The sequence below is a fragment of the Chiroxiphia lanceolata genome, chromosome 23 (genome assembly GCF_009829145.1).
Source record: "Chiroxiphia lanceolata isolate bChiLan1 chromosome 23, bChiLan1.pri, whole genome shotgun sequence".
NCBI lineage: Eukaryota > Metazoa > Chordata > Aves > Passeriformes > Pipridae > Chiroxiphia > Chiroxiphia lanceolata.
In genome coordinates, this window is record NC_045659.1 from 3,438,830 (window position 1) to 3,454,587 (window position 15,758).

Sequence of the window (15,758 nt, forward strand, 5' to 3'; positions counted from 1 at the left end):
AGCAGTTGCATCTTTCAGACTAGTCAGCTGTTGGCTTGTCACAGCTGGTTCATTTTTGGACACGTCAAACACATGGACACATCTACAAAATATTAAAAATGAACTTCTGTTTCATAGGATGATCTTAACACCATCAGTATTTCTCTTTTTGAAGTGCAGAGGAGATTTTGGCAAACTGTCCAGAAACAAAGCCAAAAATAAGCCATTGCTGGTAAGGGAAAAAAAAAAAACAAAAATATGCACCAAACCCAGCAGTTGGTAATGATACAATACTAATTATTCAAATATTACTCTGTTATTTATTAGGGAATAATTGTCACATTAAGACCAAAATTTTGAAGCTTCATCTGGGACAAGAAAATTCCAACCAAGTCCTGGCTGAGCAGGCAGACAATCTGTTATTAGCCAGAAGCAGTTGGAAAATGTACTGGGTGACTGAGGATAATTGAGAGCTACATGTTGGAGAGGAAACAGCTTTTAACAGATTAAGTCCATAAAAATAACAACAAACAGATGGGTTTCTTATGGTGGTTCCATTCCTTTAACTTGGTGAATTATGAATTAAGTCAACACGTGAAATGTGATTAGAACACACAGCAAGGGAATTTTGACTAAAATCTCCAAGAAAACAGGCTGATTCCAGGGAAAATAAATTACCAACCACCTTGTGGTCGTGTGTAAGTGCTGATAAATTGTGATTTGTCAGGTCTCTTTTTGTCTCCTGCTGACCTGGGCTTGGCAGCTGGAAGTTTAGGACACACATAACATTTGGGGAGAGCTTGGTGGGAGAAGCATTTGCAGTGTGGGGAGGATGCTGTGGAAGGATCACCTTCCCAAACGGGTGAGGCTGCAGGGGGGATGTTTGGCACGTCAGGGAATATTTCCACTGCCATCCTCTGCCTCAGCCTCCCTTCTCCTCACCCTCAGGCTCTGCCTGTGCCCTCTCTCCCTTTGGAAGGTGGTAAAATCCACCCATCCCGGCTGGAAAAACGATCCCATGCTCTGCCAGCCGCTGCTTTCCTGCTTCTCATTTTTAAGCCAAATGGTAGCACTTGGAAGCATTTCTGCTCAGGGAACCTCAACTTGTTGTTTCTGCTTAAAAGTGATAATCCCCCCTTAATGCAAACCTCAAGTACCTATTTTAATGAAACCTTCAGATGAATATCAAAGAGCTATTTACTCGTATCTAATATTTTAATTAGATTATATTCTCAATTTAACCCATTAAACCCCCTTTGATGATCTCCATGTTTAGTGTTTAGCCCCAGATGCTGGAGGTAATGAATATTGGACCTTTGATTTAATGAGAACTTCTGCCTTTCCAGCCTGACTCCCTTTGTATCCCCCCTTTTTTTTTATTTTCCCAGCTATAGAATCCAGTTAATTGAAGAAGTCTCTTATCACCACACATTAAGGAACCTAAATTAGCATCCCTTTTCTGATTAGAAAACCCGAGCAGACATTTTCTCTTTGATCTGAGGATTGAGTTGAAGTAGGCAACAGCCCCCTGAAAATGAGCTGATGGCCTTATTATTTGGCTGCCATGCAGATGCACCCATGTGGTACAAAATGCTTAATGTCTTAATTGATCACCTTCCTCCCTATCTGGCATCCCACTACCTTTTTAGAGCTCCCATAAATTAGGGGGAATCTCTCTGGGTTTGGGGCTTTTTGAAGGAAACAATGAAGTTCCTACTAAAATAAAAGCCCTGTGTGTGAAGCTGCTCCCAGGGGAGGGGGAGGTTTCTTTATAAACACTGATCATCTCACAAAAATTCGGAAAAATCTCTTCATTGTGGTGTTGTCTGGGGGGTTTTCTTCCCAAAATTTGCAGCATAGGTAGAAAGAAAATCTTTTTGATCTCCCCCAACACCAGCACACGTTTTTTTCCTGCACCCAGCAGGTCTGGTGGCACAAAGAGGGACCACACAAGTAAGAGATGAGCATCCATCTGCTGGAAAGCAAAGGCCAAACCTTCGTGTCTTTCGCATCAGGAAAACAAGGAATTTCAATGGGAAACAGGCCTTGAATGTGGCATTAAATGTTGAAGGAGGGGTTGAGCTGGAGCAGAACCTGGCTAGCCTAGACTGACTTTATTTTAATTATTTTAGTTAGAGTAAGGGCAGTGACTTAAGTATCAATTTGAAAGTAAGAAGTAAAACATTTTCTTGATAATATAGGTAATGAACTGTCCTTTTGATTTTGATTCAAATTGCTGGGAAAAGTGTTTCACTCAGACAACAAAGGCACTCCAGTTATCCAGGCAGCAATGTATTAAAATTTGTATATAAAAAATGTCTGCTGGTCCCACGGTCCAAAACAGGGCAGAGAGGCATTTATGTGCTTCATCCCATGGAAATTCCCAATATTTACTTGGCAGGCCCTTTGTAGGGCCGTAATTCCTTAATATTTTAGCTTCTGGGAGCGTTGCAGCCCAGGGAACCTTCAGGGGTCAAAGACCTGGGGTCACTTCTATTTAGGAGCAATGTTGCTGCAGTGACATCAGCACCTCACCAAAGGCATGGACAGGCTGCTGACCCCCCCCAAAAAAGGTGGGTTTATCAGTTAAAAACATCAAATAAGGCAGAACCTCAAAGCCACGTTCCATCATCACGTCTCTGAAGTCAAAAGGTAAACCAGACAAGGCTGTGTCCAGCTCCTGCAGTCATTAAATGCTTGAACAAGCTCTGATGTCCAGCAGCCCACAAGCCAAGCATTTGATTGTTATCAACTCCTAGCTGGGTAAATGCTACAATAAATTACAGTGGCACAAAGAATATGCCCCTTTTTTTAATTATTATTTTATTATTTAGCCTGTTTATTTTATTATGCTTATTTTTGCTTTTTATTTCATCGTTTTGCTGGGTTTATTTTAGCATTTTGCCCAAACCCGAGGAAAAGCAGGAATGTGAAGAAAGGAGTGACTCTGGTCTCCCAAAAACATCTTTTACACCCCCCTGACTTGACCAAGTCTTGCTACAACTGCATTAATCCTGCGAGGAGCTGCACCCACCCCTGGCAGTGTCTCATCTAAGCTTATAATTCCTTAGAAATAAGATAATTCCAAGACAGAAATCAGCCACTTTTTAAGCCCGGTAAGACCATCCAAGCAGGAGTTTGCAGTTAATTAAGGTGGGTCTGTTTGTTATTGTGACCAGAAGTGAGGGAGAGCAAAGTCAAAGCTGCCCCTACACGTGTTTAACAGCAAGGCTTTGCATACTATTCACTTTATAACTGCCCACACAACCCGCAAATCTGATCTGCTTTTATGTAGCTCTGGCCACTGAATGAAAAAATTCGCTTTCCAGACCCAAAAAAGTTAAAAAATGTTTAGGGCAGCGAACGGGAAAGTGTTTAACATCCAAACAGCAAAGGTTCATGGAAGGATTTTAGGCTGCTGTTTGATTTTCTATAAGGAAAACCACAAGAAAACCATTGACCACTTAGGTGTTAAATAAATTAACAGGAAACTATTTCATTAAAAAAAAAATAAACAACTCACTGATGAATTTTAATGAAAATCAATCTTCAATGGATTTCTTGAAAAATAGGAAATCCACCGATTATTTCCTGCAAGCCCCTTCCACTCCAGTATTTCCCAAATGAAGACATTAAATATTTTTTAAAAAAAGAGAGAGAGAAAGAGGCAGCTCTAAACAACCTCTCCCCTACTCCTCAAGCTTTTGGGGAGAGCGGGAAAAAGTCGAGTCATTGTCATGGAATGAGGAAGGACACAGGAATAAAAATTAATTTTAGTTATTCTACGAGAAAAATCGTTGAAATGAGCAGATAAAACACCTCCCCAGCCCTTCCTTCTTCCCAGGGCCATCTCCACTCTCCAAACACGCAAGAACCTCTTCCCAAAAATCCTGCTCTCCCTGTCTAGAAGCTGCATCTTCCCAACACGAGCCTGGCAGGAATCGCTTCCCAGCTGGGAAGGAGCCGGCTGGGGACAGAGGGAATGTCTCAGGCAGTGACTAATTCCTTCAACTGTCTCAATCTCAGGGTTTTTCGCACCGAACTTCCCGGGATAAGCAGCCTGTTCCCAAATCCTCCCGCTGCCTGCAAGGCTCAGCGCTCACCGCTGGGATGGGGACATCCCTGGGATTGTCCCATTCTGCCCGCGTTTGTCGCTGAGGTCGCCAGAAATCAGAGGCTTTGGTTCTAAATAATACGATTGTAGCTTTAAACGCCCCCCAAAAAGTGCCTAAAAGCACAGAGAGGTGGAGATGGGCGGGTGGTTGTGGGGTTTTATTTTATTGATCAGCATAAAAACTTCGGGAAGAGAGTTCCTGTAGCGGCGGGGGAGAAACGGCGGAGACTCGAGTGTTATTTGGGCCACATTCTGACCCTTCCTGGCACATCGCAGACCTCCAGAGCAGAGCCAGGCCAGCCCTGAGCTGTGTGCATTCCACAGGCTGTTCCCAGCCCTGGAAACACGGTCAGGAAAACACGGACGTGAAAAATATCACGGTAGAGCTTCTCTTTTCCATCATTTTTAGCAGTTCCCAGCCAAGCACACGCTCGGGGGAGGCTGACAATGAGCACTTCAAACCACACCAATGCAGGAGGAAAGTGGTTGATTTAGCTTCTGATTCATAATTTTTAGGGTGGCGTTTTGTTGGTGAAAATTATTGCCCTGAAAGTATTCGCTAACACCACATTAAAAGCTTTTTCTGGATAGCTGGGATTTTTTTTTTTCCTCCCCACAACGCGTGGTCTTTATTATTTTACTTGTAAAAAAAAACATAAAGAAAGACCCGCAAAAAGGAAGCAAACATACACTTTTCAATCATCTATATTTTACATATTAAACAGGGACTCATTTCCCCCCTCACAAAACAACACGTCCCGTAATCCAAAATACCCTGAAAGTGCTGATAACGCCAGACAACCAAAACTAAATTCCCGATTAAATCAAAAAACGTAAGGAAAATAAATTAAATAACGTAACGAGACATCGACGTGCCACCGGGTTGTTGTGCAGCGGGGGCTGCACAGGTGATTTCTGAGCCAGAACAGCCTCTGCTCCAGGTTTTTATGGAGGAAATCCCCAATCCCACCGTCTCCTCCCCGAAGATGCCCTGGGAGCGCGGCGGAGGCTCCGCGTTTCCCAGCCGGCAGCTCACAAAAATAAATGCTAAAAAGCTTAATTTACCTGGAAATTAAAACCGTTTCCCCGGCGGGAAGATGAAGGCAAAGCGAGGGCGGCCGGTGGCTGCTCCGTGTGACCGCGACACGGAGCGCGGAGAGCCGGGAGGAGATGCAGGAAAGGGGGAACAGGAGCCAAACCTGGAGCGGGAGCAGCTCCGGGGCTATTTGAGAGGAAAAGGGAATATCCGGGAGCTGATTCCCACCTGGAAGCCGTGAAGGCATCAGGCTGCCAGCGCAGGTGTTTCTCCAAGCTGTAGAAAATCCCTTTCGCTCGGCGGGAGCGCGTTCGCTCCGAGCATCCCCGGCAGGATCGAGTTCTTGGCGATGCTCCCCCTCTCCCTTGTCCACATCGGAATTAAATAAACCGGAATTCCGCTCTTACCTGTTTCTTTGGAGGGCTTTTCTACAGTTCTTTTTTTGTTTGAGTGTGTGCACGTCCTGGAAGCTCTGCCCGGGCTCAGCGTTTAGGGATGGAGGCGGCGAGCCCAGCGCGTGGAAGGAGCGGCGAGGATTTAGGGATTCGGGGAATGGGGTTAGGGTTTGCCCTGCCTGCCGCTCCCAGGAACGACAACATGCTGCCACGAGTATACATTTATTTGAAACTCCAGGAAAGTTCGGGGAACGGGGAAAAGTCCGACATCTCGAGGGGAAGGGGAAACCTAAAGGAAACTCGGCTTAGTTTATTCCCCCCTCCACCCCAATATCAGGTTTCCAAGCAAAGCTCAGGCTTGGGGTGAGGCGGGAGGGAACCGGCGGTACTGCCTTCACCCCGGCGAGGGGAGGGGGCTCCCCCCGCACCAAAAAAACCTGTGCCCCCCTTCCCTGTGCGCGTTCCTCCAGGCTGGGGAGGAGGGGGCGACCTGCGGGGTCGGGGCTGGGGCAGAGCCACCCCGGAGCGCAGGAGAGCCCAGGCCGGGCTAGAGGCGGTGGGGGCAGAGATCCCCCTCCTCCAGGATGTCCACCTCGTCCTCGGGGTCCTGGAGCAGGAAAGGGCCGGGGGGACCCTTGCGGGGCTCGGCTCCGGCCGGCTCGGGCAGCTCGGGCTCGGGGGAGCTCGGCTCTCGGCTCTCCTCGCCGCCCGCCTGCTTCGGGTCGTCCTGGGTTTTCCTCAGCTGCTTTTTGTGCTTCATGCGGCGGTTCTGGAACCAGGTTTTCACCTGGGTAGGGCGGGGAAAGAAGGAGAAGGAAGGGGGAAAAAAAAATAATAAAAATGAAAGGGAGAAGGATGTCGGAGGGGATGTGGTGATGCAGGATGGAATCTGGGGATGCTGGATGGGGTATCTAGGATTCTGGATGGATGGGATGTGGGGATGCTCAGTGTGATACAGGGGATGCTGGATGGGATTAGGGGTGGGCACAGGTGCCAGAGCCCTTCCCGGCAGGGTGGTACCTGTCCCCGCCGCCCCGTACCTGGGTCTCGGAGAGGCTGAGGGCCGTGGCCAGCTCCACCCGCTCGGGCGTGGAGAGGTACCGCTGGATCTCGAACCTCTTCTCCAGCCCGGAGAGCTGCGAGTCGGAGAACACGGTGCGGGCTTTGCGGCGCCGGCAGTGCTTCCCGGGCAGCTCGGCGTGAGCGTGGTGCTGGAAAAGGGCTGGCACCGGCATTCCTGGGGGGACACACGGCGGAGACCCCGCGCTGCGGTCGGGAAGGGACCCGGGGCCGGGGGGAACCCCCGGGGGAGGATGCGGCGGCTCGGGGTGGGATCTCCCCCTGCCTCTTTTAAATTTTGTTGGGTTTTTTTTTTTCCGTTTATTTCGTTTCTGAGGTCGATTTATTGGTTTGGGTTGGGGGATCCTGTTGCTTTTCCAAGCGCTTCGGGCTCACCCAGGGAAGGCGAAGGCAGCGCGGGCAGTGCCCGCAGCGCTGCCACCGGAGGGGAGTCGAGACTGCGCCCTCCCGGCAACGAAACCACAACGAAATGGGCATGGAAAAACACAAGGGAGCCCTGGAAAAAGCTGGGAGGAGGAGAGCGGTCCCCCGCGGCACCCCTGGTGCACATTTTGAGCTGCCCAGAGGGGAACTTTTGAGGTTTTCTTCTTCTTCCAGAGCAAGGAACGGGCCCGGGGAAGAGCAGAGCCCCGGGACGCGGGAGAGGAGCGGCAGAGCCCCAGTGGTGGGAAAGCGAAGCCCGGTTGGACAGCGCAAGGAAAAAGAGAGGCTATCGGTCCCAAAATAAAAGTGATTCTAAAAAAAAAATAAAATTAAAGGTACAGATAGGGAAAGCCTCGAGATTTCGGGCAGCCGAGTGAAGGATGAGCCGCAGCGCGGTCGGCTACTCTCCCTTCTCCCCGCTAACGAAGCCGGTGCTGCCCGGGGCTCCCCGGCGCTCCTGCCCCGGGGGATGCAGCCAGCGCGTCGGTGAGGGGTGTAGGAAGATGCCCACCCACCCCGGAGGGGCTCGTCTTTCACTCCTGTCCCCACCCGAGTCCCCACCTCACCTTCCCAAACTCCCCGTGTCCCTCCCGCACTTACCCGAGGTGGTGAGGAAATAGGGGGGGTGGTGGTGATGCTCCGGCTTGTGCAGGGCAGGGTGCGGGTGAGGCGCCAGCAGGGTCGGCGTTGGCATCAGGGGGTACCCATAGTCCAAGAGGGGCACGCGGGAGGCCAAGGAGCCCGGGAAGTGCTCGGGGGGCACCTCCCGCAGGGGTTTGGGCTTGTGCAGCAGGATGTCCTCGATGAAGAAGGAGGTGGGCCTGGGCGCCGACACGGGGTGCACGGGCGACGTGAAGTTGAGGTTCATGTCGCTTGTGTCCCCCTCGGGCAGCGCGGAAGGGAACGAGCCGGGCTGAGCTGCCGGAGGAGGGGGAGAGGGGGGGCGGGCGGCTGCACCCCCGGGGGCGGAAGGGAACAAACAAAAATAGCGACGACGAAAACAAACAAACGACAGTTTTTAAAAAGCGACGGAGTAAAAATAAATAACGATAATCGTAATAAAAACAAAACAAATAAAATATCCCCCGGCCAGAAATAACCTGGCGGAGCCGGGGGAGGCGAGGCGGGCGGGTCGGGGATGCGCGGGGCGCTGCGCGCCTTTGAGGCGCGGCGGGAAGGGGGCTGCGCTGCGAGCCAATGGCGAGCAGGGGGGGGACGGGCCAGCCGGGCCACCCAAACCACCCCGGGGGCGAGGAGCCGCTTTGGAGCAGCTCCGGTGCCTCGCAGCATCCCCCGCAGCATCATCCGCAGCCCGCACCGCACCAGCCCGCTCAGCCCCCTGGGAGCGTTTCCCCAAATCTCAGTGTTACCTCCTTTTTTCCTCCTTATTTTTAAAAAGAGAAAACTTCGGGGAAAACAAATGAGCGGTTAAAACCGCCCCTAAAGCTCCCCTGACCTGTCCCCGCGCACGCAGGTTCTCCCTTCCCGCTCAGCTTCTCACCCCCTTGGGGTTTTGTTCCCGTCCCTTCCCCGCTCTCTGTTGAGCCAAGACTTTTTTGGGGGGGATCTTTCCTCTATTTGTCTTTTTTTTTTTTTTTTTTTTTCCCCTCTAATCTGTAACATTCATTTCCCCGGAGTCAATTTGCTAAAATGAGGGTGATACACCACATCATAGCCGAGGTAATTTCGGTTCGCATCTCGGAAAATTGCTCTAATTATTGATGTTAAACTCAGGGAAATTAAAAGAAGGCGCTTCTCCTTCATCTCCTGATTTTAAGCTCTAATTTGTTGAAATCGAGTTGTCATCACAATTCCAATCACTACCGTTAATAGTAAAAGTGTTCTAATAGAGCCAGAATTCGCACAACCCATGCTATTAGATAATTAAGAAAGATGTTAGAAAGGCAAGTGCTAATCCTTGGGCACACGGACAGCGCTTCCATCTGATCCAGCAGGTAGAACAAATTAATTACCCGAATCAATTAGTCCTAAAAGTACAGTTCTCAGGGAAGTGTAAGCCATGTCTTCCATATGGATGAGCTGGTAAATGATAAATAGATGAGGAAAAAGCTTTAAAAGAATAGAAATGGCAACCGTCGGGCTTTTAATGAATGTGCGACGCCGTCGATTCTCCGCCACCGCCGGGCACGGACAGGCGGGGGTGGGATAAAGATGCGGCTCCTGCACCAGTGCCAAAAATCGGGGCGAGGGGGGGGAGCAGAGAGCTCCCCATCCCACCGGGAAAACCCACGGGGGCGTTTTTCACCCTGTATATGTGTGAGACACCCCCCCCCTTGTTTTACACCTGTAGTGCCCACGTACAGGCAGTCAGCACTCACTTCAACAACATAGATATGTATTTAATACATATTTTTAAATTTATTTTACTTATATTTATATATTGTATTATATTCTCATATTGTATATTTTGTATATTTATATATTATTGTATATTCCTATATTGTATATTTTGTATATTTCTATATTTATTCCAGTTATTATATTTATATTATATATTATATATTATATATTATATATTATATATTATATATTATATATTATATATTATATATTATATATTATATATTATATATTATATATTATATTGTATTCTTATATATATTATAGATAGATATATAGATATATGGATATACAGATATAAAGACATAGATATAGACATAGACATAGACATAGATATAGATAGATAGATATAGATATAGATAGATAGATATAGATATAGATATAGATATAGATATAGATATAGATATAGATATAGATATAGATATAGATATAGATATAGATGATATAAACTCTTGCCTGGAGAGTGTGGATGCAGGTGCACTAATTCAGAGAAGCAGAAGCAGCCCCTCAGAACTGGGGGGAAAAATCTCTCCCCTCCCTGTGCTACCCACAAAACTCCCTCTTTTTCTCTGGGAAGAATAAATAGACCAATGAACAGACAAACAAATAGATAAATGTAACAAATCTGTCGCAGTGTCCCCTCCTCAAATGCCCATTTCAGCATCACCACGGGGTTTTGGCTGGGGGTTTAAAAACACACCAACAACTTTCTCTGAGGAGCAAATGAGTAAATGAATTAACAGTGATTAAAAGGATCTAAAGCCCAACATGGAGTGTATAAGCTGCTTGACTGGCCATTTAATCAGCTGAGATGTCTTCTCTGGGAGGGCTGGGGCTTTACTCAGCCCATAAATATATATATTTATTTAAAGCAGATCTGAAAGATTAAAGTTGTGTTGCCTCAGCCAGATTGGGTGAAGGCTTTGGGACTCAGGCAAGAGCTTCTTGCCTGAAACCACATTGAGAGAGGCTGCTTTTTGGGGTCCCTTTTTGTTTAGGGCACAGAGAAATAAAGGAGAGGGGGGGTGGGGTCCTGTTTTGATGTTTTCTTGCAGCAACAGCAGCAAAACCCATCCCCAAACCAGGCAGTGGCACTTCAGGTGCTGGTGCAAGTTCAGGGGCAAGAAGCAGAGGTGATAACCCCCATCTGTGGAGAAGGGAAAGGCCCCAGTAAGGAGGGACCTCTGCCCTGCAGCCCTCACACCCAGGAATGGTTTAAATCTAACATTTTATGGCTTTTTGGGACAGAAATGGGGTGCCAGGGGCTTCCCACCCTCAGCAGGTGTGGCCTCTTTGCCCCAGAAGTCCCTTACCTGTTTTTCTCTTACCTGTTTTCCCCTTTTGTCCCTCTCCTGCAGGTCCCTGGGGTGGGGGGGTCCAGCAGGATGGATCTCACCCAGGGACCCCCAAACGTGCCCTCCCCAAGGAGCAGCCCCCAGATCCCAGGATGACCCTTTTTGCTGGCCAGACATGCACACAGCAGCTATTCCTGTGGGTTTTTGCAAGCCCACATTATCCCTTTGGCTGCCAACCTCCCGGGTGAGCAGAGCAGGGGCTCCTGGTGAGGGGCTCCCATGGTTTTCACCAAATTCAGCAGCAGCTGCCCCAAAGCTGGGCAGAAGTTGAGGTTCTCCTGGGCTGAGGGACACACCTAGGAAGGAAAACAAGAGGGACTGAGGTCAGGGCAAAGCAGGGAGGAGCTGCAGGTTTGGCTGTTTTACTCCCTGTGTGTTTCCCTCCCTGTTTGGGAGGAGCAGAATCGCCCCTCGAAGCTGCATTTTACACCTTGAGAAGCTGGGTGACAGCTCAGCCTGGACCCCCAAACCTCATGGGATACCTAACCCAGGCAGCCACACTGCTGTGGAGTTTGTTTGTTGTTTCTTCAGTAAAATAAAATGACCCTTACAGGCTCAAAGAGCTTTATTAACTTTTACAAACACATCCTCCCCGTGTATGCACACACACACCTCCTTTTCATGATTTAATAACACACATAACTCGTGTGCTTTGCTTAGATAAACCCCAGCCATCATTACTTGCACGCTTAAGATCATTTCAAGGTATCACAGGGAGAATTTTGCCCAGGAAAACAGAAATTTATTTGACTCAAAACCTCGGGGGTCATTTAAAAGGTCGGTGCAGCCACATTGATGTTGGCAGCTTTATTTCAGTGTGTTGCATTAGGGCTAAACTTGGTGCAGTTTAAAAATACATGCACTTACCTTCCTGTGGCTCTTGAAGAGGTGAGGTAGCTCGGGAGCCCGGCCTTTTCATGCCTTTCAAGACAAATCCACTCCAAAAGGAAGGGTTAAATTAAAACCAGACAGCCCTGATATGCTCAAAATGGGAGCCTGGCTGCAGGAAAGAGGTCTGAAGAGCTCAGGTTGAGTAGCCACACACATAACATAGAGAGAGGTCCTTTGAACACAAAGCATGGCTTAATGGAGAATGTTCCATCCTGGTGCTTCAGGCAAAACCACTTCCCACCCTGCAGGAGCAGGTGCCCCTGACCTGTGGTGCTGCTGGGGAGAGGCAAAAACACTCCTGTCTTGCTCCAGCCCCTCTGCCCTCCCACACCCCACCTACACCTGGCACCCAACCCTGCTTCCCACCACCCTGCAGGCTGTGGAAAATCCATCCAGGAGGAGGGAAGCTGTGATTTTATAAAATTCAGCTCATCTGGCAGGAGATAAAGGCAGTGGTGGGAAACCCCTGAGTACCAAGTTGGGTCTGCACCAGAGGTTTCTCCTGGCATGTCAGCATTGCCACAGAGAATCAGGAACTGGGCTCCCTGTGGATCCCTTCTAGATTGGGATATTTGGTGATTCCATGGATATTTCAGTGTTGGAAACCCTCTGCTGTGCCTTGGCACCAGTCTGAGGAGGGTGTGGTGGATGGGCTTTGAGGTGAAGTGCTGCCTGAAACCACAGGGAGGTTGTCCCAGGGCTGAGAGAGGGTGGGAGGGGAAAGGAGCATCAAAGAGGGGTTTAACTCCTAACCAGGAGAATATTCAGAGTTTTCCAAGAATCAAAACTCCCCTTTGGCTTTTGCTGCCTCAGAAATGTGTCATCCCATGGCCCTGTCCTTCATCTGTGCTGAGAGGAAGAGGAGGCAGAGTGAGAAACAGAGAAGAAATCAGCCTGTTACTTTATCCCCAGACAAGAAACACTCAGGTCAAAAGCTGGGTCGGTGTCATTCCCACAGAATCACTGAATATTCCCATGAACAGCACAATAATTTGAGGGCTGTAGTTCCAGGTGAAAAGTACAGGGGATGGAAGTGTGGCTGATGCCAGGGGACCACATTAAGGTGTTGAGACAGGAAGGCACTTTTGAGGTTTGTATCACTACCAATAACTGCAAGAATCTCAGGGATAAAAAGAAGTGTGACATCACTGACAGGCAAAATAAAATTTAAAGTTTAAAACTAGACTGTAGCTTCCTTACACACCTCCCAAACCCAACTGTGTGTGCACGAGCTCAGGGGTTCCATTCCTAGATCCAAAAATTTTATCTCTGTGCCGAAAATTGGCCTCACCAGCTGGAAATCCTGAGCATTTGCTGAAGGCAGGGAACTTGCAGAAGGAGAATGAGAGTGTTAACATTGGCAGGTTTGTTCTAAACACTCCCTTAAAATAGTGACTTTTATTAACCAAGACCTTTTTAATTCTCTAATATTTGTTTTCCACTTCAGCAGGGTCATCTGGACTATCCCAAAACACAGCAAGATTATTCCTTCTTCTTTGTTTCTTTCTTTCTTTCTTTTCTTTTTTTTTTTTTTTTTTGGGGGGGGGGTGGAGGGATGAGTCAGAAATTGGGAGGGAGGCTTAGAAGTTTCCCTGGGACCTGCTTTCAATTAGTCTCCTCTTCATTTGGTTGCATCTCAATTCCTCCTCGTGGTGTGACCAACCCATGGGCACTGCTGGCTCCCTCGAGGCCGAGGTGATTATTTCACCCAACACCATCTGTACTTTGGGATCTGGGCTAATCCTCTGCTCTCTAAAAAAATCCATTCCTGCTCCTCTAGTCCCTGCTTTGTTGTTGCCTTTAGCACATTAATGCTCATTGGTGCTCTTTCATTCCAGCTGTGTAACAAGCATCTGCACAACCCAACATTTTGAGTCACTTTTCTGCATTAATGGCTCGGGACCTCCCTTGTTTCCCCAATTTGGTGATGTATGAACCGTGTACGTCCTTGCTTTTAACCTCTGGGGCAGGATAATCCTCCTTTTCCCTTTCTTATCCATTCAACCTTGATTTTATTCCCATTGTCTCCCTACTTTTCTTTGTGGTTTTCCTCTTTCTGCCTCATGAAAACCTCATATCCCTTTTCCACTGAATATACAACCCCCAAGTGTGAGCTCAGCCTGGAGTAAGTGAGAAGTAACTTCAGTAAAAACCAGCAGAGCACAGAAAGCAAAATGACTCAAATACTTTGATATCCTTTTCAATCCCACTCTTCGCTTTCCAGCCTTAAAGTGTCTCGTTTTGAAGCCTTAAAACCAAAAAGCAGACAAATGATGCACTCTGAGGTCAGAGGGAGCTGTTATGACCATCCAGCCTGACCTCCTGTATCAGACAAGGAGAGAAAACATCCAACCTTGGCAGCCTGTGGAACAAAAACCCCCAGTTTTCTAAGTCTTTATATTTATAGTTTGAATCAGAGTGTATGCAGAGGAAATAAGTGTTTATAAACAGGGTGAAGGAGCAGCTTTCTCTCATCCCCAGATCTCTATCAAGGCCCTCAGCTCCGTGTTTATGTTTTGAGCAGCTCCCCCGAAAATTATCTCCAAACCACACTCAGCTCCTGTAAACACAGTTCAGCCTCCAGTTAAAAGGTCAATTCTACCAGATTTTATAAATCACTTAGGGCTGGTTTTTCCTCCTGGTTTAAACACACAAATTGTTGTCTCACCTGAGGCACCCAAATGTCACGACTCAGGAGTGTCTGTCACAGGGATGGGCCCAAACCCAGGCACTTTGTCCAAAGAAAATGAATTATTCTTGGTTGAAAGTTAATTAAACCTTTTCCCTTTCATGTTTACTCCGAACAGATTGCAAAACTAGTCGGACCTAGTTTACAAAAAAAAAAAAAAAAAAAAAGATAACCTTTTTTGATGATCAAAGGGAGAGATTGGTTCCATTACTTGCATTAGTCAGAGTTGCCTGTGCTGTGGCCCTCAGAATAAAGGCAGAAATGTACTTTAGAAAGATCTGAGTAACACACTTTACTCGAAACATTTTTGTATTATATGGCTTCTTGACTGTTTCAGCTTACTCTGTATCTGTGCACTTTATTTTAAGCACTCCAGAAGTGGATGACAGGTCTGGGAGGGAGGGGGGGGGGAAAGAAAAAGAAAAAGAAAAAAAAAAAGAAAGGACAGAATCCGGTCAGCATCTCGCAAATGCATCTTCAAATAACGCTTTAAAACTGGGAATTACCTTCTGAAATGGGATTTTGTCCCTTTCCAAGGGTGAGGTATTCAAATGGAAGGGAATATTGCTTAATGTTAAGAACACTCCCTCACATTTGTCAGGATGATTTTTAAAGGGAAGTATTAAAATGCTTTGAGTCATCTGAAACAAGTGGCGATGCAGGTGGGTTACAAATTAGTGAGGTAACATTTCCATGATTTGGCCATGCTTCAAAAATAGACCCCATTTATTTAGTTCTGCAGTGTTCAATTCAGCCCAGCTATTCCTTGCTCTTTCTGATATTTTGTTTTAATATGATTTCCTGCTCAAACAAAAGTGAGCCTCCTACATCCCTCTCCAACTCTCCTTTTCCCCCTTACCGTGGTTTTAACAGAGCAATCAAACCCAGTCAAATTAGCTGGACAATTAGCAGCCTCAAACATACATTTTGCCCCAAATATTTCATAATTAAGTGGCTGGGGAGAAGGCAGCAACTCCATTGTTTCAGTGTGAGCCTGAAAAATCACTGCGGTGACTTTGGCATTTGTTTTTTAGACCAGAAAAGTGATGGAAAACTTAAAAACACGCTGATTTCTTGCTGAGGAAACACACAAATTTGATATTTTTTAGGTGTTGATTTAGCTTCCACCCATCTGTTGTTTTTAATAATGAGTTATGGGGCTTCTTAGTCCATAAATTCATTTTCTGCTCTTCAAAGCTTATATTAGAAACACTCAATTCAATGTAATCACCAGGTTCACCAGTGCAAAGAAAATCTTAGTTTTCTGTCTGAATTTTGGGGGGTTTTTGGACTTGGAGGGGATCAAGACTTGGAGTTCAGCAGCCCAAAGGAGTCTTTGCAAATGAGTTTGCCATTTGTTGTGGTAGGTGGGAAATTAAACCTGCAAGTCCAACAGGTCAAGTAAAATAAGCTTGGAGAGAGTGGGAAACAAACA

The 15,758-nt window shown here is 47.2% G+C and overlaps 1 protein-coding gene across 1 annotated transcript; it reads right to left on the bottom strand.

Moving 5' to 3' along the window:
* Window positions 1-4,780: 4,780 nt before the first annotated feature.
* On the bottom strand, window positions 4,781-8,047 carry BSX (brain specific homeobox). Its single transcript, XM_032709555.1, has 3 exons — window positions 7,628-8,047; window positions 6,565-6,761; window positions 4,781-6,311 (listed from the first exon to the last, which is right to left on the bottom strand). Exons 1-3 carry the CDS (start codon window positions 7,893-7,895, stop codon window positions 6,072-6,074), a joined length of 705 nt encoding a protein of 234 aa, XP_032565446.1. The 5' UTR covers window positions 7,896-8,047; the 3' UTR covers window positions 4,781-6,071.
* Between the last annotated feature and the right edge of the window lie 7,711 nt (window positions 8,048-15,758).

Bases quoted from the DNA above. Each gene is read 5' to 3' on its own strand.
- BSX (XM_032709555.1), bottom strand. From the start codon at position 7,895: ATGAACCTCAACTTCACGTCGCCCGTGCACCCCGTGTCGGCGCCCAGG. The intron at 6,762-7,627 runs GTAAGTGCGGGA...GTGTCCCCCCAG, and splicing joins CTATTTCCTCACCACCTCGG to GAATGCCGGTGCCAGCCCTT. The intron at 6,312-6,564 runs GTACGGGGCGGC...CGCCCTACCCAG, and splicing joins TCAGCCTCTCCGAGACCCAG to GTGAAAACCTGGTTCCAGAA.